This window comes from Lactuca saligna, chromosome 3 (genome assembly GCF_052625555.1).
Source record: "Lactuca saligna cultivar CGN05327 chromosome 3, ASM5262555v1, whole genome shotgun sequence".
In the NCBI taxonomy this organism is placed as follows: domain Eukaryota; kingdom Viridiplantae; phylum Streptophyta; class Magnoliopsida; order Asterales; family Asteraceae; genus Lactuca; species Lactuca saligna.
The window spans coordinates 21,845,605-21,870,268 of record NC_136419.1 but is presented as its reverse complement, the minus strand read 5'-3'; the positions used below and the strand labels follow the sequence as shown (position 1 = coordinate 21,870,268).

General features: G+C 35.9%; 1 protein-coding gene across 1 annotated transcript; it reads right to left on the bottom strand.

Annotated features, from left to right (window-relative positions):
- Positions 1–14,538: 14,538 nt before the first annotated feature.
- Positions 14,539–16,099, bottom strand: LOC145034720 (epoxide hydrolase 2-like). The gene is made up of 3 exons (XM_078983219.1): positions 15,523–16,099; positions 15,172–15,416; positions 14,539–14,948 (listed from the first exon to the last, which is right to left on the bottom strand). The coding sequence occupies exons 1-3, from the start codon at positions 16,039–16,041 to the stop codon at positions 14,702–14,704; spliced, it is 1,011 nt and encodes a 336-aa protein (XP_078839345.1). The 5' UTR covers positions 16,042–16,099; the 3' UTR covers positions 14,539–14,701.
- Positions 16,100–24,664: the final 8,565 nt, after the last annotated feature.

Genomic DNA, 24,664 nt, shown 5'->3' with positions numbered 1-24,664 from the left:
AGCCTAGAAACACAGGCGTTACAATTCTCCCCACCTTAGGATGATTCCGTCCCCGGAATCACACCTCAACAAACAAATGCGGATAGCGACCCATCATGTCGCTCTCCGTCTCCCATGTGAGATTCGGCCCATTCGTGTGTTTCCATCGGACAAGCACTAACTCGACCATCTTGCGTCACAACTTCTTAGTCTTTCGATCAACAATTTCCTCTGGTTCTTCAATCAACCTTTTGTTCTCATCGATTCTCAACTCCGAAAGTGAAATCATGTCGGGAACTTCCCCCGTGAACTTCCATAAATAACACACATGAAAAGTGTTATGAATTCCATTCAGTTCTTCTGGTAGTTCGAGCTTGTAAGCTTGGTTCCCAATCCTATGAAGAACTTTAAACGGTCCAATAAACATTGGACTCAACTTTCCCCTTTTACCAAATCTTATAAGTCCCTTCCACGGCGAGACTTTAAGCAAAACCGAATCCCCAACTTCAAAAGTCATCGGTCTTCGCTTTTTGTCAGCATAGCTCTTTTGACGATCCTGAATTGCTAACATTCTTTCCCTAATTACTTTCAACTTTTCAGCAGTTTGATGAACCATCTCCGGTCCCATAAACTGCTTTTCCCCAACCTCAAGCCAACAAGACGGCGTACGAAACTTTTGTCCATACAAAGCTTGGTAAGGTGCCATCTTAATGCTCGAGTGAAAACTATTGCTATAGGAAAATTCTACCAATGGTAAATGTTCATCCCAATTACCTAGGAATTCCAAGGTACATGCTCTCAGCATATCTTCAAGTGTTTGTATCATTCTTTCACTCTGACCATCAGTCTGTGGATGGTAAGCTGTACTTAAATATAACTTGGTACCCATTTCCTCTTGTAGACTTTTCCAAAACCTTGAGGTGAAACGGCTATCACGATCCGATACAATCGTTAGCGGAACACCGTGAAGTCTCACAATTTCCTTCACATAAGAATTCTCAAGCTTTTCCATAGAGCATTTCTCCCTGGCTGCTATGAAATGCGCACTCTTAGTGAATCGAACGACCACCCAAATCATGTCGTGAGCATTCTTTGTTCTCGACAGTCTAGTGACAAAATCCATAGGCATGTCTTCCCACTTACCCATAGGCACATGCAATGGTTCTAAACTCCCGTACGATTTCTGATGTTGTGCCTTGACTCTCGCACAAGTCACACACTCTGCCACATACTTTGCAACATCAAGCTTCATCGTCGGCCACCAGTAGTAGGGTTTCAGGTCCCTATACATTTTAGTGCTACCGAGATGAATCGAGTACATGGTTTTGTGAGCTTCTTCCATCAGAAGATCTCTGATTCCTCCTGTCTTAGGTATCCAAATCCGATCTTGGAACACCTTCAGTCCATGACTGTTTACACTGAACACCAATGTTTTGCCCAAACGTTCCTCCTTTCGGTCATTCTTCTCAGAAGCTTCCTCTTGAGCTTTCTTTATACTTTCCACAATGGTCGAGACAACTTCAATTCTCAACGCTCTTGGCCTTTTCCTTTCAAGATTGACTTTCCAACTGAGAGCATCAGCAACAACATTAGCTTTACCGGGATGGTAAAGTATCTCACAGTCGTAGTCCTTGAGTAATTCCAGCCAGCGTCGTTGCCTCATATTTAACTATTTCTAATTGAAGAGATATTGGAGACTCTTATGATCAGTGAAAAGTTTGCACTTCGTGCCTGTCACACCCCAGAACCATGAATGGCGGAAACATTCTGGGGCGGAGGACGTCATGTGTAGTATCACAACACAGTAATTGTAAATAAGCAAACAACATCATCAATTGCATTAAATATAAACATTTTAATACAAGTGTGTTCCGTACAGTTTTAGACACCAAAAATATAATGTATATCAAAATAGTATGATGAGACTTGAATGCGCTCCATCTTCTCAAAAGCTAGCATCGGTACCTGTCTACTGATGAACTGAGAATACAAGTTATTTTGAAAGAGTTTGATCAGCATTAAGCTGGTGAGTTCATAAGTATTTTAGTGTCGTGGTTCGTTTATCAAAACGTTTTGAACCTGTTGCAAGTATGAGTTGTAAATGTATGTAAGTGTTTGTAAATGTTTGAATCTCTCAGAAAAACCTATATTTTCTGTTTAAAGTATAAAAGTAGCCCCTTTTACCAAGGCTTAATAGTTTGTATGCTCGTTTGATGTAAAAGTGTGAAATTTCCCAAGTGTAACTATCATTTAACCAAATATAGTTTGTACATTTAAGTTTAGGTGAGGCTATCACCAAAAATACAATGGGTAAATTCTTGTAGTACGGTAGTTTCGTTTTATATGAACTACTGTGGTACTAACTACCTTAAACCGGGTTTTTATTAAGGTATCGTGTGATAAGTTGCACCATACTATTGACTGGTAACATCGACAACGTATAGTCGAAAAATAGGTTATGATGTTTGGCACCCGTAGACCTGCCGGTCCCACTGTAGCTAACAGAAAGGTGTAGGATAGTCAATCCAGTATAGATCTATACGCAAACTCAACGCTCTCCCTCCAAGAGACTCTGGCTACAACCCGGGTCATGACAATTAAGACATGAACCCATACAGTGGATCACAATTGTTAAAATATTCGTGTTTTTGTAATAAAATATTACTTGTTCTAGTATCGTTGTATATGTTCTCTTAGTAATGAATATTGACTCATGAATGAACTGACTCGTTGATCTAGAAATCGTAGTAGTATGATCTCGTGTTACCCCGATGGTAATTTACAAATGATGTTTTGATAAGCATGAAAATTGGAAGTACCTTTATGTCTATACACGTATATATGACATATAACTAATATTGAAACGACCCTCGGATAGTCACCCGAAATTCCACCAGACCACATCCAAATCGAGGAAAAGGAAATAGGATAGGTGGCTTTCCTAAGCCCTTTAAACATTATTTATACAGCTATACGTATATAAGCATGCAAATTTATAAGTAGTATAACAAAGTTTACAATAAAGCATTTGGTAAGTAAAAGAGTTTGTAAAACATTTTGAAGTAAAACAGTTTGAACAGTGATAAAATCATTGTTTTCTTAGTTATTAATCACATATGATTAACGCCGTCACATGTGACCGAAACAATAACTATAAGTGTTTAACTTGTATCCCCCCCCCATAAAGCATTTAAAAGTATTTAGAAAAATTAAAACAGTTGATTAAGGGGGTATGAAACTCACTTGGAAATTCGGAGATAGCGAGCTCGAAAACCGGGCAGAGTTTCGTCTCGCGAAACGGATTTTTCTCGGGATTCTCGGGAATCTCGGGAGTAAAATCGACCCTCGGGACTTGAGCAAAAAGACCAGAGCTTCGGGTTTGAACGGGCACGAAAATCGAGGCAAGATCGGGAGAGAAAGAGAGGAAATGAACAACATTTTCGGAAAGGCTCGCATCCCTTTTATAGGGTTGCTGAACCGCCTCCGAACGCGGGGCGTACGGGCGTACGCAGCGCGTACCTATGCGTCATCGCTTACGCACTTCGGACGGGACGGGTTCCTGGGTTTGCGGGTCGGATGGGACGGGTTGGTAGCTTCGCATAGGGCGACGTGGTCGATCCGAGACCCTCCATTCGGGTACGCGGGGCGTTCGAGCGTACGCGGCGCGTACCTCGGCCCTAGGCTGACTCCTCCCTCGGATAATACCGAACTTTTAATAAAATTTATATTTAAATTATTTATCAAACTTCAAAAATTCATATCTCTTTCATACGAACTCCGTTTTCGACGTTCTTTATATCCCCGCGAAGGTGAGACTACGATCTACAACTTTCGTTTAGATTCCGTTGGCAAATTCCGAAATTATTTTTATTATTGTTTTTATTATTTAATATCAATCCATCGCGTTTAAGGAATTTCTTTGAAAACTCATAACTTCGCTATCTGAAGTCGGATTTGGGCGATCTTTTTACGCACGATCATGGTTCAAAGACATTAAATCATAGAAAGAAATTAAGTAGAACTTATTTATACATTTTATTACTCATAAACGGTTACAATACTTGACCTATTAGGTCATTACAAAGAGTTGAAATATCGGGTTGTCATAGTGCCATAGAGGTAATGCCTCCATATCTTCAGAGCGACAACTACCGCTGCCAACTCCAAATCATGAGTCGGGTAGTTCTTTTCATGCTCCTTCAGCTGTCGAGACGCATATGCTATCACCTTTTCTCTTTGGGTTAAAACACAACCCAATCCAACACCAGACGCATCACTATAAACAGCAAAGTCTTCAACTCCATCGGGTAGAGAAAGTATCGGTGCCTCACATAGTTTCTTCTTTAGCTTCTCGAATGCTTCTTTATGCTTCTCACTCCAAGCATAAGTAGCTCCTTTGTGGGTCAAAGCTGTCAACGGAGTAGCGATCGAAGAAAAGCCTTGGATAAACCTTCGGTAATATCCGACTAATCCCAAAAAGCTTCGGATCTCCGTGGGACTTTTCGGTTGTTCCCACTTCATTACAGCTTCAATCTTTGCTGGATCAACCATCATCCCTTCTTGGTTGACCACGTGACCCAAGAATTGGACTTCACGAATCCAAAAATCACATTTGGAGAACTTAGCATACAACTTCTCCTTCTTCAAGACTTCTAACACTTCTCGCAAGTGTCTGCCATGCTCCTCTTGGATTTTTGAATAAATCAGAATGTCATCTATGAACACTATCACAAATTTATCAAGGAACGGATTACAAACTCTATTCATTAAATCCATGAATGCTGTCGGAGCATTGGTTAGTCTAAACGACATAACCAAGAACTCGTAGTGTCCATATCTAGTTCTGAATGCAGTCTTCTCTATATCCTGCTCTCTCACTTTCAGCTGATGATATCCTGACCTTAGGTCGATCTTCGAGAAATAGCTTGAACCTTATAGTTGATCGAATAGGTCATCAATCCTCGGCAACGGATATCTATTCTTTATTGTTGCCTTATTCATCTCTCGGTAATCAATGCACATCCTCATGCTTCCATCTTTCTTCTTCACGAATAACACCGGAGCTCCCCAGGGTGATGAACTAGGTCTAATGAAACCTTTGTCCAATAACTCCTAAAGTTGCATCATCAGCTCCTTCATCTCCGTCGGTGCTAATCGATAAGGTGCTTTTGCAATTGGCGTTGTTCCTGGTAACAAGTCAATACGGAATTCCACTTGTCGATCAGGCGGTAATCCAGGAAGATCTTCGGGAAATACTTCCGGATAATCACACGCCACTGGAATACTCTGCATCACCTTCTTTTCCTTCTTAGCATCAATCATGAATGCTAAATATGATGTACATCCATTGGTCAAACACTTTCTGGCTTTCATTAAGGAAATGATTCCAGAATTCACTCGGCGTTTGTCCCCATACACCATAAAAAAATCTTTTCCAGGCGGGTTTACTTTAACTATCTTCTTCTTGCACAATATCTCGGCATCATTGGCACTAAGCCAATCCATTCCCAACACGGTGTCGAAACCATTAAGTTCGATGGGCAATAATTCTTCGTGAAACTTATTCCCATTAAGGTCGATTAAGATGTTTTTCATACAATGGCTAACAGGTACAAACTTGCCACTAGCAACTTCGACTAATAAAGCATTATCTAGTCTATCAACATGCAAAGCTAGTTTTCTACCAAATTCATGCGATATAAAGGAGTAGTTGGCTCCAGAATCAAATAAAATTTGGGCAGGCAAATTGTTAACGAGAAAGGTACCTGAAGCGACATCAGCTTCATCCTTAGCAGCTTCCAGTGTCATCTGGAATGCTATCGCCTTCGGCTTTGGTGGAATGTTGGGCTTAGCTGCCTCCTTCTTCTTCGGATAGTCCTTCAAAATATGCCCCTCTTCATTACAACCAAAACACATCCTTTTGTTGTTCGGACATTCATTGGCAAAATGTCCAACCTTCCCACACTTGTAGCAGGTCACATCCTCGCTACATTTCCCAAAGTGCTTTTTCTTAGACTTTTCACACCACTTCGCTTCGCCTCCTTTTCCCCCACCAAAATTTTTCGAATCAGATTTCGAAAATTTGCTTTTCTTACTGGAACCAGATGTTTCCTCAAACTTTCTCTTCTCACCAACCTCAACCTTGTTGGTGGTTCTCCTCTTTATCATGTTCTCAACAGACTTGGCAGCCCAGATAGCTGCCTCTAGAGTATGTGTCTAACGTATTGGCACCTCGTACTCCCATGGGAGTTTCTTCACATACCGATCCACCTTTGTCAGCTCATCTGGAACGATACGTAAGGCAAACTCCATCTTATCGATGAAGTTATTGGTGTATTCATCGACTGACATGCTGCCTTTCGTCAATGTCAGAAACTTGTTCTCTAGTTCCAATAGATTTTGAGTCGAGCAGAACTTGCGCTTGAACTGCATCAAGAACTCTGCCCATGACAATTGCAGTGGCTCATTTGGGCTTAAAGTCTTCCCTAGAGTGTTCAACCAACGAACGGCTCCTCCTCGGAACTGACGTACTGCATAGATAGTCTGCAACTTGCCTCTGCAGCCACAAGTCATGAAGGCTAACTCCATTTCAGAGATCCAATCCATCACTCCTATCGGATCCTCCTTTCCATTGAAGGTCGATGGTTTGCAAGTTAGAAAGTCCTTGTACTTGCATCCCATTCCATCATTCCTTCCATCATGGTTGTCTCGCCTAACTATCGAAGGGTTGACTTAACCAACTGATCCACTGAAGTTTCCACCTTCTGAGTGCCCTTCATTTAATTCAGGCTCTTTCACACGAATTGACAGTTCTTCACGATTCTGTTGAAGCAACCGTCTAGTTTCATCAATCTGACGATCCAACATCGTTTGAATCATCATTTGCACACCAGCCATGGTTATTGGCTCAGGTGTTGCTGCTACAACAGGTCTTTGCTCAATCACTGGTGGTTGATTCCTGTTTTCATCAGGATTTCCAACTCCGCTTCTTGTTCTTGCCATTTTTGATCTACACACCGAATAAGGTGAAATTAGATCCTTATTCACGATAGATATTCAAATCATCCTTATCACTCCGAAACGTTTACATGCTAATTCTAATATCGTAGACGTACGCTTAGAATCCTACGCACATAAAGTTTCTAGATCCGGTCGGCAACAGACCATAGATCCGAACAAATAATATCATATATGGCAACATATAACATTTAGCACATAAAACATTTTAGGCAACTTTCCTAAAATAAACTAGTGCTCATGTCTAAAATGTAAAAGACACACATCTCAAAATTTCACTTAGCATTCTAAGTTTAAGTCTAGAAATCCTAAAAATTCCTAGTTCGCTTAAACTAATGCTCTAATACCAACTGTGACATCCCCAAAATCTCGGCCAGAAAAGACCGATTTTCATTTATGCTTTCAAAATAATTTCAGAGTAAATCCTTTTGATTTGAAAGAGTTGCGGAATTTGTTCCCAAAAACAAAACATGATAAAACAATGTTTACCAAAGCATTTCATAAAAGAAATGTATTTTCATTATATAATCAAAACTCGGGGTGTCATGTTCCGATACAGACCAATAAGCATAAACGATAACATTACAAGTCATTCAACAAATATATACATATACAGACTTGTAAACAAAACAACTTGATGGTTCATCCATCTTACACCCTTGCGCCACTTCCTGTAATACAAATAAAACTGAGTGGGTCAGGCTTGGGAGCCTGGTGAGCATATAGGGTTTTCAACCCACAATAAATAATTAAATTAATTATTATCAACCAACAATAACCCAGTTACCCATTCCCGTTATTCTCACTTTATGTCCCTAAAATAACTAACATAAGGGACCTAATCTAAGAATATTTTCATCGGGGTGACAACACATGCTGCGGGGGTTCCTCAGCAATATAAGTCAAATAAGGCAACCATGAGGGGGATGGAATACAACGAATGAACACCCAAGTTCATTAACACCTACAGGTTATGAGCCTGCTAGCGTTCCACTAGACTGTCTAGAAAAGTCTGTGGTCGTCATCTAAATTCCGCTAGATGACTGGATCAAAACAACAACGAGACCCCTCATCTGTTTATTACACACCAACTATCTACCCATGTTCTACCCAACATATTAGTAGATAAAAACATACATTTTTATACATATTTTCAAAACCTGTATAGCATGCTTGATCAATACATTTTCCATATAACAGATGAGGCACACACACATAACACGTATTTCATATAGAAATAATCAGATCTGTAAGATAGAAGAAAGTGAATATACATTCACACACATAACAACAAAATATACACATAACACGTACCTCGTATAAAATACTTCATAATTATACGTTAGGAGAAAGTAACAACGCACTCACACATATAAACAACAATATACTTAATACACTCAAACCATACTTGTATTATTATTGTGTTTATGAAAGGTAGTATACACTCACTTGATCAGAGGATGATCGGACAACACTACGACTTGTAAAAGTAGTAATCCTCAGCAGATCTGGAAGATCTCTACAAAAATCGAACTTCTCGCGGGTAGAGCTTCGGCTCGGAAACCGCACTTCTCGGGATATTCGGGATCTTGGGACTTGCTTCGGGACTCGGGAATATTACCGGGGCTTCGGGGTATTTTTGGCACGCAAAACGATGCAAAACGGGAGAGAGAATGGAGAAAAATAGCAAAGAAGTCGGCTGCCCTCGCATCCTATTAATAGGAGGCTGATGCCTCGCAGTACGTGGGGCGTACAGCAGTACGTGGGGCGTACTGCCTACGAAACGTCACTGCATGTGTCATCCGAAGTCCTCGAGTGCAATTGTCGACACTCTTCGCTATACGCGGGGCGTACTCCGGATGAGCCCGGTGACTCGCCTTCGGATAAGGCCGGATTTAATAATTAATTTTAATTATTAATTATTTAATAAACTTCGGAAATTCATATCTTCTTCATACGAACTCCGTTTTCGACGTTCTTTATATCCACGCGAAGGTGAGACTACGCTCTACAACTTTTGTTTAGACTCCGTCGGCTAATTTTTAATTTATTTTTATTATTTATTTTTAATAGGCCGGGACAGAAAATTTCGTTATAAATTCATAACTTCTTCGTTTGACGTCCGTGCTTGCCTAACTTTTTATCGCTTTGATACTAACAATGAGATCTTCGATTCTTGTTTTGATCACTAAGGCTAAATATCGCTTTAACGTAAATTTCACTTTTTACGTTATTCAACGGTGCCGGTTCTGTCGCGAAACTTCGACAGGTCATAACTTCTTCGTTATAACTCGGATTTCGGCATTCTTTATATCTTTGGAAACCTTGTTTCAACTACTACAACATTATCTAAAGATATCAAGTTTATTGTACACTTAAATTTTGACGCTTATTTTTATTCTTAATTAATCAAACCACATAATTAAGCAATTAAGCACAAAACACATAATACTCAAATAATACACTTCTATTATTTCAAAACGGGTTACAAAGATTAACCTAGACTATCACATTGCTAAAAATGGCAAGCCCAGAAACACAGGCGTTACAGATAAAGTTTCTCAATCTATAATGAGTGGATAAATATGCAATACCAGTATACATCAAAAACAACCATCACAATCAAAAGGACAAAGTCGTGTACCCCAACATCTGCCTTGCCAATTCCCAACTCATCCATAGCTTTGATCTTGCAATTTTGAGTTCATCTCTTTGCTCTGTACAAACAAAAATATATATTTAGAAGCTTTTATGGTAAACCGTATACCAAAGATAAGAAAATCAGAATGAGACCTTTACTAACCACGATAAACACATTGCCACATATTCCATCAAAACCTTCAACTAAAGTTAAATGATCAAATCCAGAAAGAAATGATACAACAAAAATATCAATATTACTAAAAGTTCAACCGCTAAAAGCTACAAAATAGTTAGTCAACACAGTTCCATCTTTCAATGCACGCATTAACGATTTAATGTTTTTGCAGTTGTCATGATGTTGAGTAAAAGCACCTTATCGTACTTGAGTTTTAGAACTGATTGTACGGATCCAAAAATCTCATCTTTTGTTATTAGCATGGCATCTTGGACATTTGAGAAAACAGTGAGGGGCGTTATCTTGAACTGTGAGGCCATGGATTTTTATGTCTAACATGTGAAACATAAAAGAACGCCAAAATTGGTTAATTTTTTCTAGATTTTGAATGTTATATATAATTAAAATTATGTTTAAATCTACTATTTCATGAAATCAGTAACACACAACAATATATGAGATCTTTATTGGTAATATAATATCCATAGTTACCAACTTACTATGCTCCAAAAATAATAAACCTAGAAAGTTACATGAGCATGCCATTCTAGGCCAGAGAGTCTCATCAAATGTTTTCCTTATTGTGGACGATGCACGACTAACATCTTCTATATCACCTTTCACAACATGGTCAATCAACTGCCCTATTCTTGGGTCAAAGGTTGAATAGCTAAAACACAAAAAAGAAATGTAACTTAAATGTAGGATGTAAATAAACTAATTTCATTTAGTGTAACAAAGCAAGAAAGAAGATACAACCCTACTACTGCATGTGATATAAAATAAAAAAAAAACATAAATCTTATCATCTCCTTGCCAATACATCTTCCACAATGACAAAGTTAAGGTCCAATGATGCTTTAGTTTGTAACAAACCTCATATAGCATTCACTAGCTTGCCCATCTTAACCTATAAGACAATTTTAGAAAAAAATGAAAAATTAAGCAATTAGCTATGTAAGAAATGATTTTTTCTAAATATATATTTATGATTAGCTAAGAAACCTGTAACAAAAAATCAAAACAAAAACGGTAACCGATCTTTAACTTGTACATACCTTGATTTTCATATAACCAGAAAACTCTTTGATGTGTTCTTCGAGAATAGTATCAAATAACCAGGAAAATTGTCATTCATATCCCGTTTGGCCTCACATAGCGTATATACAAAATCCTGAATATTTTTCACGGTCACAATCAAACAATCAGATTGGAAAACAAACTCAAAAAAGAAAAAAAAAATCTAGATTGAAAACCTATCGGAAAACTAACAAAAAGAAAAAAATATATATAGACTGAAAACCTAAATCAGAGAAGATTAAAAAGATGAAGATGTCTGATGGAAGAAATTAAAAGAAAACATCAGAATCAGGCGAGAGGAAATCAAATGAATACCTAATTTCTTTCCATCAAATCGAATTCAAATGTGTAGACGATTAGGTTGATTTAGCGGGATTTGGTGATTTAGGGCTCAAGGCCTCAAACGGAAATAGACGGGATAAGGGGAATGACTGGATGATGGTAGATGTTAAGCTATAATGAAGTAAGGGATCAATTTTTTCTATAGAAACAGTCAGACCACAAAACATAAAATACAAGCGACGAACAAATATTATCTGATAGTAGATGTTAAACTACTGTGAGTTAAGAAATCATATCGTTATAAACAAACAATACCCAAAACATAAAATTCGTCATATGTCTAATACAGGCAAAAAACAATATAATACAAAATGACATATATGAAGAGAAACTTACAGTTACACGGAAGAGGGCATACAATCTAGGGCTGTACATGGAGGAAGAGGGTGAAGCAGGGGAAAAGGGTCATACAGACAGATACAAATTGGGTAGAGAGATGGAGCGGCAGAGCAAGGCAGATGATCTAGGTTACAGTCGTTGAGCGGCGGAGCATGTGTGCATGGAACAGGCAACCTTGAAGAAGACTCGTTCAACTTCTGAATTGATGAATTGGTGAAGCGGGTATTTATGATACACTTTTTTATTTTCCCGCTAGGTAAGAAAGAGAGGCGTTTCTCAAAAATCTTTTCAAGTTTTACATTTGGGGTTTTTAAATATTTTGATGAATTGTTTTTTTTCTTTGAAATAAGTTTTTTTTTTAATAAGTATTTTAACTTATTAAAATTAGTTAAAATAATAATTTAAGTAAATATGACTGAAATTCAGTTAGTTATAAGTGTTCATTCAAATTTCAAATAGTGTCTGTTTATTAGGGACTGAAATCCAATATTTGGAAAGTTTCCCATCCAGAGGACAAATTGGTTCAGTTGTATCAATGACCGAAATTCAGTCCCTAATAAGTTCAATGAACTATCAAAATTGACACATGTATATCAGGGACTGAAATTCAGTCCCATATAACTTTCCATCCAAAGTCAAAGTTGGCACTAAACTATTTGAGATTGAAATTCAGCCCCCAATGTGTTCCAACCAAACATAAACTAGATCAAACAGATTAGGGCTAGATTTTAGTCTCGAATAAGTGTCATCAATCTTTAATGATTCACACAATGAAATCAGCCCTAGATAGTATTTGAGACTAATTTATCAGTCCCAGATACATCGTATCCAAGACTGATTAATTAGTTTCTAACATTTTAGTCACAGAAGCCCCTTTTTCTTGTAGTGTATGCACTGTCTTGAAAAGCTTATACTTGTATTTAAACACCAATGAGTCAAAGGCTGCATAAAAGACAAATATTATGCTAATGTAACACATTTAGTGCAACACTTTAAGGTTGCGTATTTGACAGAAACATATTGCCATGCATAATTAGGCTTTCAATAGTATCTTCAACATGCATTTTTTTTCTTTATTTGATTGTCTCATAGAAAAAACTTGTTTTCTAGTTTAGCCAAACATTAGTATCCTCACATTATTTAAAGTAGAAGCAACAAAGCTTTGAACTTCTTCCCCAAAACACCACTACAAATTTTATATGGGATGCACATACATAAGTTGGAACGAAACTGGAAATTGATCATAATTCCTGCTGAAAGTCAATTATGAGCTTGTTGATCTCATGAGGTTTCTCTTGAATGATGAAGTTGGCCACAAAAAGTCAATTATGAGCTTGTTGAGCTCATGAGGCTTCTCTTGATTGATGAAGTGGGTCACATCTTCCACCATCACAACTTTTTACTTTTTAATGAGAGTAATTTAAACGAAAGTTCTAGTAGATTCAAATACGAACACATGGATATAAAGATCATTACAATTTGAGATCATATGAAGAAGTTACGGTGTTCAAAATACAAGACCTAAGTTAAATCACAAGAGCTAAGCAACCAAGCAGCTGAGGCCGTTGTGGTAAGAAACATCAACAATCTTGAACACATCATTAATGATTGTCTCACGTAAGATGTCGTGAGGAAAACCTAAAAAAAAGGTTATAAATACTAAATGTGTACAAAAACAACAATAACTTATTTTGCAACAAAAAATATAAGAACTAAATGTGTACAAAGTGATAAATATATTACCCTAAGTTATTTTTTTTTATTTACTTGGATTAATCGGTTATAAAGACTGAATATTCACAGTTTAAATAAATTAATGGGGTAAATGTATTCACATCAAAAAGTATATCATTCATTTAAGTCATTATCTATTATTTTATTGTATTTCATATACGACAAATGCTCATATAGGCCCTTATTTAAACTTTTGATAATATTAAATATATACAAAAGTGAAAGCAAAACCTTAATGGTAACTTTTGACTTTTTCTTTACTTTCATGAATGTCATTTCTACTTTTAATTTCCTAGCAAGCAATGTAGCAGCTCTTCCTCTTCTAAATTTTTAGTTTTCACAACATTTGATTCTTTTTTGCTTCACCCTTTTAAATGTGTAACTTTTCCACCGACTCTTAGGGCATTTATAGTGACAAGTTTAATAGGAGAGTTGAAAAATATGACAAGTTTGTTTGTCTTTCAATGGATTAAAGTATACCATAGTAAGATGTTACGTTGACATTCAATTGATTTAAAGTTCAATGACCAATGAATTCTTCAATGGAAAAAGAAGTTTTTTAAATTCTTAAATATATAATATAAATTAACTTTTGTAATTTTCTATTGGATTTTATATAATTCAATGCATTGTAAAACAAACATGATAGAATTTTATGGAATAAAAAATTGATATGACCATTTATTGAACTCTTTGAAATCCAATCTATTATGGATACTCTTATATAATATTGCAGATGCTCCACTTGTTCTACAACTTTGGCTTTCTAATCACATTGACGTGGTCTTTTCTTATAAAAACAAGCTTTCATTCTCAAAGTTTTGAGGATTCTCTTCCTACCATTTTTATCTTTTAGTAGTGGTGAAGACTACAACCAGTTTAAAACTTTTAAAATTTTGGTAAGCTGAATTAATAGAGGAATATTTAGATATGAATCAACTATAAAAAGTTCACCATCAATGCAAAAATGAGATTATGAAGTAAGAGCATTCACATTGTATAGTTTCATAGCAAAGTTGAACGAAATGACATGACTATTTACCATGACTACTTCCATTGCATGTTTGAGGAATATCATGTTGGGATTTAGTGAATATGAAATTCAATGGCCTCTTCTTCAATGGGAAAAAGAAACATTTTTATTAGTAAAAATATATTTCATCCTTGACGAGTTCGATGTATTATAGAAAAATTAATATAAAGTTTGTAAAAAAAATAAAATGATGATGTATCCCAATAAAGTTCAATACATTGTCAACATCTTCTAAAACATGAAAAGTAAAAGATGGGTCTCAAGATAGTATTTCCCAAATTATTAAAACCGGACATATAAGAGCCATGGATCTTGGTTTAGCGCCCATATCGGGTATTGGGTTGAGATGATCTAGCAAATCAGAATTTCTGCAAAAACTCAATTATGTGCTTGTTAATCTCATCAGGCTTCTCTTGGTTGATAAAATGGGCTGCACCTTCCATCATCACCACCTCCTCCAACAAAGGAACATCGTTCTGAAACCCACCATTATGTATATAGTCCTTAACCCCAGGCATGTGATACACCAAGTCTTGGTCTCCGGTGATGAATTTTGAGGGGACTGTCACTTTGGCACCACTCCATGATGCACTGAGTTCCCAGTTCCTGTAATGGTATATATATATATATATATATATATATATATATATATATATATATATATATATATATATATATATATATATATATATATACATATATATATATATATATATATATATATATATATATATATATATATATATATATATATATATATATATATATATATATATATATATATATATATATATGCAAATACGAGGGCATGTAGTGAAGGGGAACTTACAAACGAAGGACTCGATAGTAGTTAACTCCACCAGTAAAACCCGTCTTCTCGAGTTTGCTAGCAAAGTATTCAACATCTTCTTCTGACAACCAAGGTGGCAAGGTAACTGGGGCATCGATAGGGGAATGTTTAAATCCTTTACCTTTAGGAATATAAAGTGGTCCTGGTTCTCGAAATGTCAACAACTTTTTCACAACAGTTTTAGTATCCATTACAGCTAACTCAGCTTCAATTTCTCCAGGTACCTATATATATATATACAGTTATACACACAGCATATATGTAAGGAAGTAAAGTCATATATAAGAAACTGGTAGACAAAATTAAGATGGGGTGTAGGAATTGAAGTACCTGAAACCTGACCATGTAATGATCCTCCCCATATGCGGCTATCATCATCTTGACCATGTCTCCCATTGGGTTCCAGGGAAGAAAGGGCACGCTAAGGTTCACCAATGCTTTGACTTTATCAGGCCTAAACATGCATAAGTGCCAAGTAACAACGGCACCCCAATCATGACCAACAACAAACACCTTTTCACCTTCAATGGCGATGGCATCAATAAGCCCAACCAAGTCACCTACCAGATGATAGATGGTGAACTTGGTGGGGTCATTCACTGGTGCACCTGTTGTGTCGCCATAGCCACGAAGGTCTGGTGCCACAGCTCGGTAACCATGATCAGCCAAATACACAATCTGGTGACGCCAGGAGTACCAAAGCTCAGGAAAGCCATGGACGAACAAGACTATTGGACCTTTACCCTTCTCTGCTATGTGCATGTCGAGCCCATTCACACTTATCGTCTTGTGCACTATCCCCTCCATCTCGTTCTTAATTTCTTCTGTGAATGCTATGTTGTGGATCATGAGACATACATGTGATTCACTTTTTATAAGATGAATAATATATCGCACACCTACAAAAGACGAATAGAAACACCAAGAATATTATGTGGCCGGCAGCTTTTGGAAAGCAACGCTGCAGTAGATCCAAGGACAATATGGTAATTACATTAGCACAATGATGTAGCATAGTATGTATCAAGACAAATACCACCAAGCAGTAACAGACATTCATACATGTTTAATTCGGTCGCTAAACCTTTGTTACACCTAAATTAATTTAATTTAAAGTTTGTCTCATCTCATTTGTGAGATATTGGAAAAATAAGAAAACCGTACACTGTAATGTGGGGTATTTTAAAAAAAAGACAAATGAAACAGGAATGGAAATTGGAAAGGGTTCGTTTGGATTTTGGAAGATGATACTTTTAATATACATTTTAAGATTTATAATTTGAAAGTGTTGGTTTACATTAATGCCATTTAAGATCATCTCCAATTCCATTTTTATTTTTTTCTCTAGTAGAAAATAGAGTAAACAGTGTAAATAGTGTTTCATTTAAACATACTTCATTTTCTATCATATTTTTTTACCTTAAAAAAATATATTTATAAAATATTCTATTTTTATAATTTATATATATTACCAAATACAACTCCCTACTAATTAGATTTTAACGAATATATATTATATTTTTTTCATTACAATATTATTACAAATTATATTATCATAAATAAAATATTTATATATAATAAATTTAAATTAATTATTAATTTATTATAAATAATTATTAAATAAATAAGATTGTATTTATAATAAATATATCAAGATCACGATCATATTCAATTACTATATTGTATAAATTATGTTACCGTATTTCAAGTGTTTCGAATATATTTAATTTTTTATAGAATTCGATAAATAAATATTAAACTTTATATTTTTGATTAACTAATATAAATTACTACATAACATGATATTAAAAATATTAAATATTATATTTAAATTATAATTAATAGATTAAAATAAACTATAAATATATAAAATAAAAAAGAAAAAGACTAAAATTTGCAACGAAAATTCAACTATATTTTTATGAATATGAATAGTATTCCCCAAATATAAAAAAATACTATTCATATCTTCAAAGATAAATATTAAAATGAATAAGATCGGAAAAGAATAAGAAAAATAATAAAATTTTAAGATCGATCTGAAATATTCTAAAGCATCCTTTATGGCAACTCCACTGGATGTTTTTTCGCAGCGGGCTCACGGTGCCACCAAATGGGCGAATGGACAAAGTCTCATCCATATGTGCCGAGCATTTTGTGTTCCGACGTGGTCTATCACGGATTTTAAAAACCGGCCCATCATAAACATAGTACCATTAGTTTTATTATCTCATATCATATACCTCTTCGGCTCTTCCTTTTAAAACAAAATTATTCTAATCATTTTAAGTTAGGAACCTTATTTAATTTAAATATATAATAAACAAAAAAATTACATCATATAGACATAAATATGAGTTGTTATCGTTTGAATCTTATGGCGATATGTTGTTAAAGAATTATGGTATTGACCTTATTGACTTTTTTTTAGAAGTCATTCTCAAAAAACCATATTTTTCATCAAATAACAGTTTTAATTCATATTTTTATAGTATAAACAATCAAAGACTATCATCTGACATGAATTAGCTTCCCAAGCTATTTTTGAACATGTTTAACTTTCCAAAATTGTGAGAAAATAAATATTTTGGAAAAAAAAAAACACTTAATCATGTATTCCTTAAGAAATACATTTTAATATGTTAGATATACTTCCATAAATTTGTAGCAAGTCCTGCACAAATATGGGCTACAGTTTCATCTTCAAGAACACATGTAGTTTAGACCATACTAATCAAAATACTTCCATATATGAAGACATAATCATGTTAAGAGACCTTCAAAATAGGTTAAACAAACATTCCAATAACTTTCTTATATTAGGATCCGGAGCTAGACACCACCAAAATCAAGCGTAACATTAAAAAACACTAAACACCCAAAATTTAAGGTTTTTTTTTACCTCAAAATCTTCAATTAATACTTCCCAAATGCGAGGTTTTCTTACAACAAACGATTAGGATTTATAGAGGAAAGTTAGAGACAAAGTTATGGAGTTTTAAGGTTGAAAACGGTGAAAATATCAAGCCAAAAATGCTAACTTACATCAAAGCCGGCTAAAATTCATGCCTGGACCGGCCCAAAACTTAGTTTAGCGATCCAAATCCGGTTCAGCATACACTTTGGATCCCATGTCACCTAAAAATCCATATCTTTTGACTCGAACCTTCGTTTTCAGTAAAGTTTTCGCCTACATGTTCTTAATGAAATTAAAAAATCTCCAATAAAAATATCTGACACAAATTTTCCTTAAAAATTGTAGTTTTTATTTTACCGAACCTCGCACTAGACATTTAAATAAAAAAACAATTTTGGGATTGTTGAATCACAAACAAAAAAAATATAATAAATTAAATATATAAAGCTATGGAGCCATCATAGTATTTTTGAATTCATCCGAAAGGAAGGATGGTAAGTTGATCATTCACCGATCGGGGTCTAATCGATCGTATTTTTCTTTATTTGATGTAAGGTAAGGTTCAATTTTATTGTAGAGCCATGTGCAATACAAAATGCTTCAACTTTCTATGTATTTTTCATGAGTTTTCCTATAAAACCTTAACATACATCCCTTAGATACTTATTTAATACTAAAGTAGCAATGAAATGGTCCTTTACACACACCAAAAAATCCTACTAAACTTCAACATACCTTATTCGTGAAATCAAGTTGTTACAAATATACTAGCTTTAAAAACTCCAATTGATATATGGACCAAGAAAGTTTAAAGTGACTCACCTCTTCGAGATGACAAACAATAATCAGTTTCAACAGATAAGTACTTTAATTCTTTAACTGTGGAGAAACTTGACACTTTGCTAAGGCCGGACTACAAAGCAAATAATACTAATAAAAAAGAAAACTCCTATGAGGCAAAATACAAAAGACGTTTTGAAGAGATAAAATATGGGGTCAAAGGTTATGTTGGCTAAAAAAGAAAATAGCGAAGTTGAGGATCGACACTTCATCAGACAATGAAAAGGTTGAAGCAAACACAACAAAAAGATATTCCATTTTATTTAGGAATGTATGGAGAATGGCAGCTAAACCGATGGCTTGCCATGCCATTTGGTTGGCTACTTTTTTGGGCAAAATGACTGGATATAAAGGTGGACCGATAAAACTTTTCGTCGCGACGACAAACCAACATCCCGATAGATGAAGAATCCAGTGCCGGTCTGTCGATTTTGAAGGCTCTGTACGAAAAATAAAAATAGGCCCCTAAATACAATATACTTTCGGGAGCCCTAGTATTCACCAAACAGCGAGCGAGAAGCGTTGCGAATCTACAGGAAGCCATAGTATTCACTAGTCATGGCATGACTCAAGGGAGTTCCTAGGCTTGAGTAGCCTCATCATTCAAGTCTATAGGATCCTGGTGGTCGAACCAGGGGCGAGATTGGGGTCTCCATATTTTCGGGAATGGTTATGTTCTGAGTTGAGTTGTGGTTATCGCAACCAAAGGGAATCGGAGAAGTGGTGTACGCGTGGGTTGCGAGTCATGGGTCATGAATTGAGTGCTTTATTGAGACGAGAGGTTCCAATTCTATGTCAGACCAGACACTTGAGTTTGAGTTTGGCTTTGGTGGTGAATTGAACAAGTGAATGAGATCTTGGGATCTCCACATATGTTATATGCAAGTAGGTTGTCCCATTGAACATAGATCTTGGGATGTCCAGTCAACTAGGTTGGGTTTTCCTTCGCAATAACTTATTCGTTCATGGGTTTTAATCCCATTCCTTTTGACGATTTTGCAACTAACTCCCTGTTTAACCCTTTAGTTAGTGGATCTACAATGTTATCCTTGGACCTTATGTAGTCAATTGAGATAACTCCTATTGAGAGTAGTTGTCGAATGGTGTTGTGTCTTCGACGAATGTGTCGAGACTTACCATTATACATAGCACTTTGCGCTCGTCCAATTGCCGATTGACTATCGCAATGGATTGATTGCAGAAACTGGTTTAGGCCAACCTGGTATATCTTCCAAAAATTGTCGTAGCCATTTATCTTCTTCACCACTTTTATCAAGTGCTATAAATTCAGATTCCATGGTGGATCTAGCTATAACTGTTTGTTTTGAAGATTTCCATGATATAGCTCTACCTCCAAGTGTGAACAAAAACCCGTTGGTTGACTTGGAGTCTTTAATGTCAGATATCCAATTTGCATCACTATACCCTTCTATGACCTCGGGATATCTTGTATAGTGCAGCCCATAATTGCGAGTGTACCTTAAGTATTGTAATACTCTTTTAATACTCTTCTAGTGTTCAACACTTGGATTACTGGTATATCTACTTAGTCTACTTATTGCAAAAGCTAAGTCGGGTCTGGTACAACTCATAAGGTACATCAAACTACCAATGATTCTTGCATATTCGACTTGTGCAAGCCCTTCACCTCTATTTTTACTTAGATGATGACTTGTATCAATTGGTGTCGTAGCTGCAGTAGTATCACCAGAGTTGAACTTCTCAAGAATTTTATCCACATAATGGGTTTGATTCAAAGTAAGTCCATTTTCAGTCCTTGTGATTTTCACACCAAGGATGACATCTGCCAGACCCATATCTTTCATGTCGAATCTTGCCTTTAGCATGTTCTTTGTTGATTGAACCATTTTATCGTTGCTACCAACAATAAGCATGTCAACAACATAAAGGCACAAGATAACATAACCCTCACTTGTGTTTTTAACATAAACACACTTGTCACATTCATTAATCTTGTATCCATTTTCCAACATCACATGGTCAAACTTTTGATGCCATTGTTTTGGGGTTTGTTTCAACCCATATAATGACTTCACTAGTTTGCAAACCTTTGATTCTTTTCCTGGTGCAACATACCCTTCTGGTTGTTCCATGTAGATTTCTTCTTCTAAATCCCCATTTAAAAAAGCTGTTTTAACATCCATTTGATGTACTTCAAGATTTCTTATAGAAGCGATTGCAAGTACCAGTCTAATGGATGTAATACGTGTGACAGGAGAGTACGTATCAAAATAATCAAGGCCATTTTTCTGTCTATAGCCTTTAATTACTAGTCTTGCCTTGTACTTGTCAATGGTTCCATCCTCTTTCATTTTCTTCTTGAAAATCCATTTATAGCCTAGTGGTTTGCAACCTTAAGGTAAATCCACTAGCTCCCATGTTTGGTTTTGCAAGATTCAATCCATTTCGCTTTTAATTGTCTCTTTCCATTGAGGTCCTTCTGAGGAGGTGAATGACTCTTTGAAAGTTTGAGGCTCTCTTTCAACCATGTAAGTGTAGAAATCATCTCCAAATGACTTCTCCACTCGTGCCCTTTTACTTCTACGGGGCTCTGTTTCTTCCTCTATTTCTTCTTCATAAGAGGATTCATTTTGCTCAACTAACTTTGAAGCATTTGTCTCAACCTTATGAAGACATGGAAACACATTCTCAAAGAACAATGCATTTCTTGGCTCCATTATTGTGCCTTTGGGAATTTCTGCAATTTTTGAGTCATGTACAAGAAATCGATACGCACTACTGTTTTGTGCATATCCAATAAATATGCAATCAACAGTCTTGGGTCCTATCGTAACCACCTTGGGTGCAGGTACCACGACCTTTGCAAGGCACCCCCACACTTGAAGGTATTTGTAGGATGGTTTTATACCTGACCATAAATCGTATGGTGTTTTATCCGATTTCTTTCGTGGGACCTTTTTTAAAAGGTAGTTAGCTGAAAGTATAGCTTCCCACACATTGAGGGTGGCAGCCCAGAACTTAACAAATGGCATTCATCATTTCCTTTAAGATCCGATTTTTCCTGTCTGCCATACCATTTTGTTGTGGTGAATAAGGTGCAGTAAGCTCATGTATGATACCATGAGTTGCACAGAATTCCTGCAACGGTGATACATATTCACCTCCACGGTCACTTCTTAGTACTTTAATTTTCTTATTAAGTTGATTCTCAACTTCACTTTTATACACTTTAAACTTCTCTATAGCCTCATCTTTACTTTTAAGTAAATAGACATAGCATAATTTAGTGCAATCATCAATAAAAGTAATAAAGTACTTATTTCCACCTTTAGATGGAATTGATTTCATGTCACACACATCGGTGTGAATTAATCCAAGTGGTTCGGTTGTCCTTTGAATGGACTTGAAAGATTGTCGTGTTAATTTCGATTCAACACAAGTGTTGCATTTGTATTTTGAGTCAATGTGAAAGTGTGGTATGTGATTGAGTTTAATTAAACGACAAAGAGTATCAAAATTAACATGTCCTAATCTAGCATGCCATATATTTGAAGACTCAAGCAAGTAAGTAGAAGAGTTATTCATTTCATTATCATTGTCACTTGGCTTAAGAGCCATTACACAAAGTTTGAACATACCCGTATCAGCATACCCCTTACCCACATACACACCATTTTTGCTTAACACAAATTTATCTGACTCAAACACCAAGCGAAAACCATGCTTGTTCAACAACCAACCCGACACAAGATTCTTACGAATTTCGGGTTCATACAACACATCATTCAACGTCAGCTCTCTTTCCGATGTCATCTTCAACACAATCTTTCCAACACCTTGGATATCAGAAGTGGCCGAGTTTCCCATGAACATCTTGTCACCATTATCCACAACCTTGAAGTTTCTGAGCCATTCTCTATTTGAGCAAACATGATGGGTATCTCCCGTATCAATCCACTACTCCCTTGGATTGGACTCCACAAGATTAACTTCAGAAATAACCACTGCAAGATCGATGTCAGACACATCTTTGGTTATCTTCTCCACAACATTTGCCTCCTTAGCCTTCTTAGGAAGCTTGCAATTTGCAGCCCGATGACCACGTTGGTCACAGTTATGGCAGTTTCCTTGAAACTTTTTCTTAAAAGTTCCACCTTTGGCTCCCAAGTTTGAACCCTTGCCTTTCTTTTGGAATTTTCCCTTTCCAGATTTATTCTTCCCAGAAGTTTGACCATGCTCTATTAGAAGGTGAACAATAAGGTCCTCAATGGACATTTCCTTTCTCTTATGTTTCAAGTAATTCTTGAAATCAACCCAACTAGGAGGTAGCTTCTTAATCATGGAAGCAACAGAAAATGGCTCATTCAACCCCATACCCTCAGCATGTATGTCATGTAGGAGGACTTGTAGTTCTTGGACTTGGGACATAATAGTTTTGCCATCCACCATTTTATAGTCAAGAAATCGGGCAACCACAAATTTCTTTGTCCTGGCATCTTCAGTTTTATAATTTTTGTCCAATGAGTCCCATAGTTCTTTGGTTGTCTTTGTTACACAATACACATTATAAAGTGAATCAACAAGACCATTAAGAACATAATTCCTACACAAGAAATCAGAATGTTTCCAAACATCAATATCAGTTAAAGCTTGTACATCTCCTTCTCCTTTGGGCATCCGAGGAGCCTCTCCAGTTAAGAATCTAGCAAGATTCAATGTGGTAAGATAGAAGAGCATCTTTTGCTGTCACCTCTTAAAGTTCAGTCCAGAGAACTTCTCAGGTTTCTCAGCATGATTGACCGACATGGTCATCAGTGGAACTCCTTGAACATTAGGAGTTCCATTAGGCTGTGGTGGTTGGGAGCCTTCACCAGTAGTCATGCTACAAAAGGAAGCAAATATAAAATTCAGTAACCACAAAGCTGTTAAATATTGTTTGTTTCCAGAAAGTAGGTTCTGAAAACTATGAAACAAAAGAAAGAATCTGAAAATTGTTTTAGACAACAATTTATGAAAACAGTAACAAATTATGGATGCAATCAAGTTAAACAGAAAACAGGAGAAGCAAAAAATGTCTTAGATAACGATTTTTGAAAACAGATTCTGCAATTGTTATGTAGAGGAAAAAAATTCGTTTTTATAAACACTTACAGACGAATTAGAAAGAAATTAATTTTTTTTCTAGTTCGTTTCGCAAAAACAACTTGTTTTAATACTGTTAGGAAAATATAACCCAAAATTGTACGAAAGAACAAAAGCATAAAATTTTTGACTGAGGCCTATGTTTAACACAGTTTCCTTAAAACAAATTCGCCCTATATGGGTGTTTGTTTCCCAAGATACAATAGTGGAAAGCAATTCTTCTAGATTGCCCAAACCTTCACTTGGCCCGGATTATACCTTGGTTGCAGCAAGAGAGAAAAGATGAAGCAGAAGCGTAAGAGATGAAGAGACTGATTTTGTTTCATTCGGTGTGTTTAACTAGTCACATAGGGATTGTATATACTACCAAATGTAACCGATGTTATTAAAGCGGAATCGTAACTGTCGCAATTAAATAAGAAAATTAATCAAAGAATCAAAACCAAAATCTATAATTAATATCTCTTAATTCGTTTTTGTAACAGTTAACCAAAAGAAAAAAAATTAATCAAAGAATCAAAACCAAAATCTATAATTAATATCTCTTAATTCGTTTTTGTAACAGTTAACCAAAAGAAAAAAAGTAATATC

Bases quoted from the DNA above. Each gene is read 5' to 3' on its own strand.
- LOC145034720 (XM_078983219.1), bottom strand. From the start codon at position 16,041: ATGATCCACAACATAGCATTCACAGAAGAAATTAAGAACGAGATGGAG. The intron at 15,417-15,522 runs GTACTTCAATTC...ATATATATATAG, and splicing joins ATTACATGGTCAGGTTTCAG to GTACCTGGAGAAATTGAAGC. The intron at 14,949-15,171 runs GTAAGTTCCCCT...ATACCATTACAG, and splicing joins TACTATCGAGTCCTTCGTTT to GAACTGGGAACTCAGTGCAT.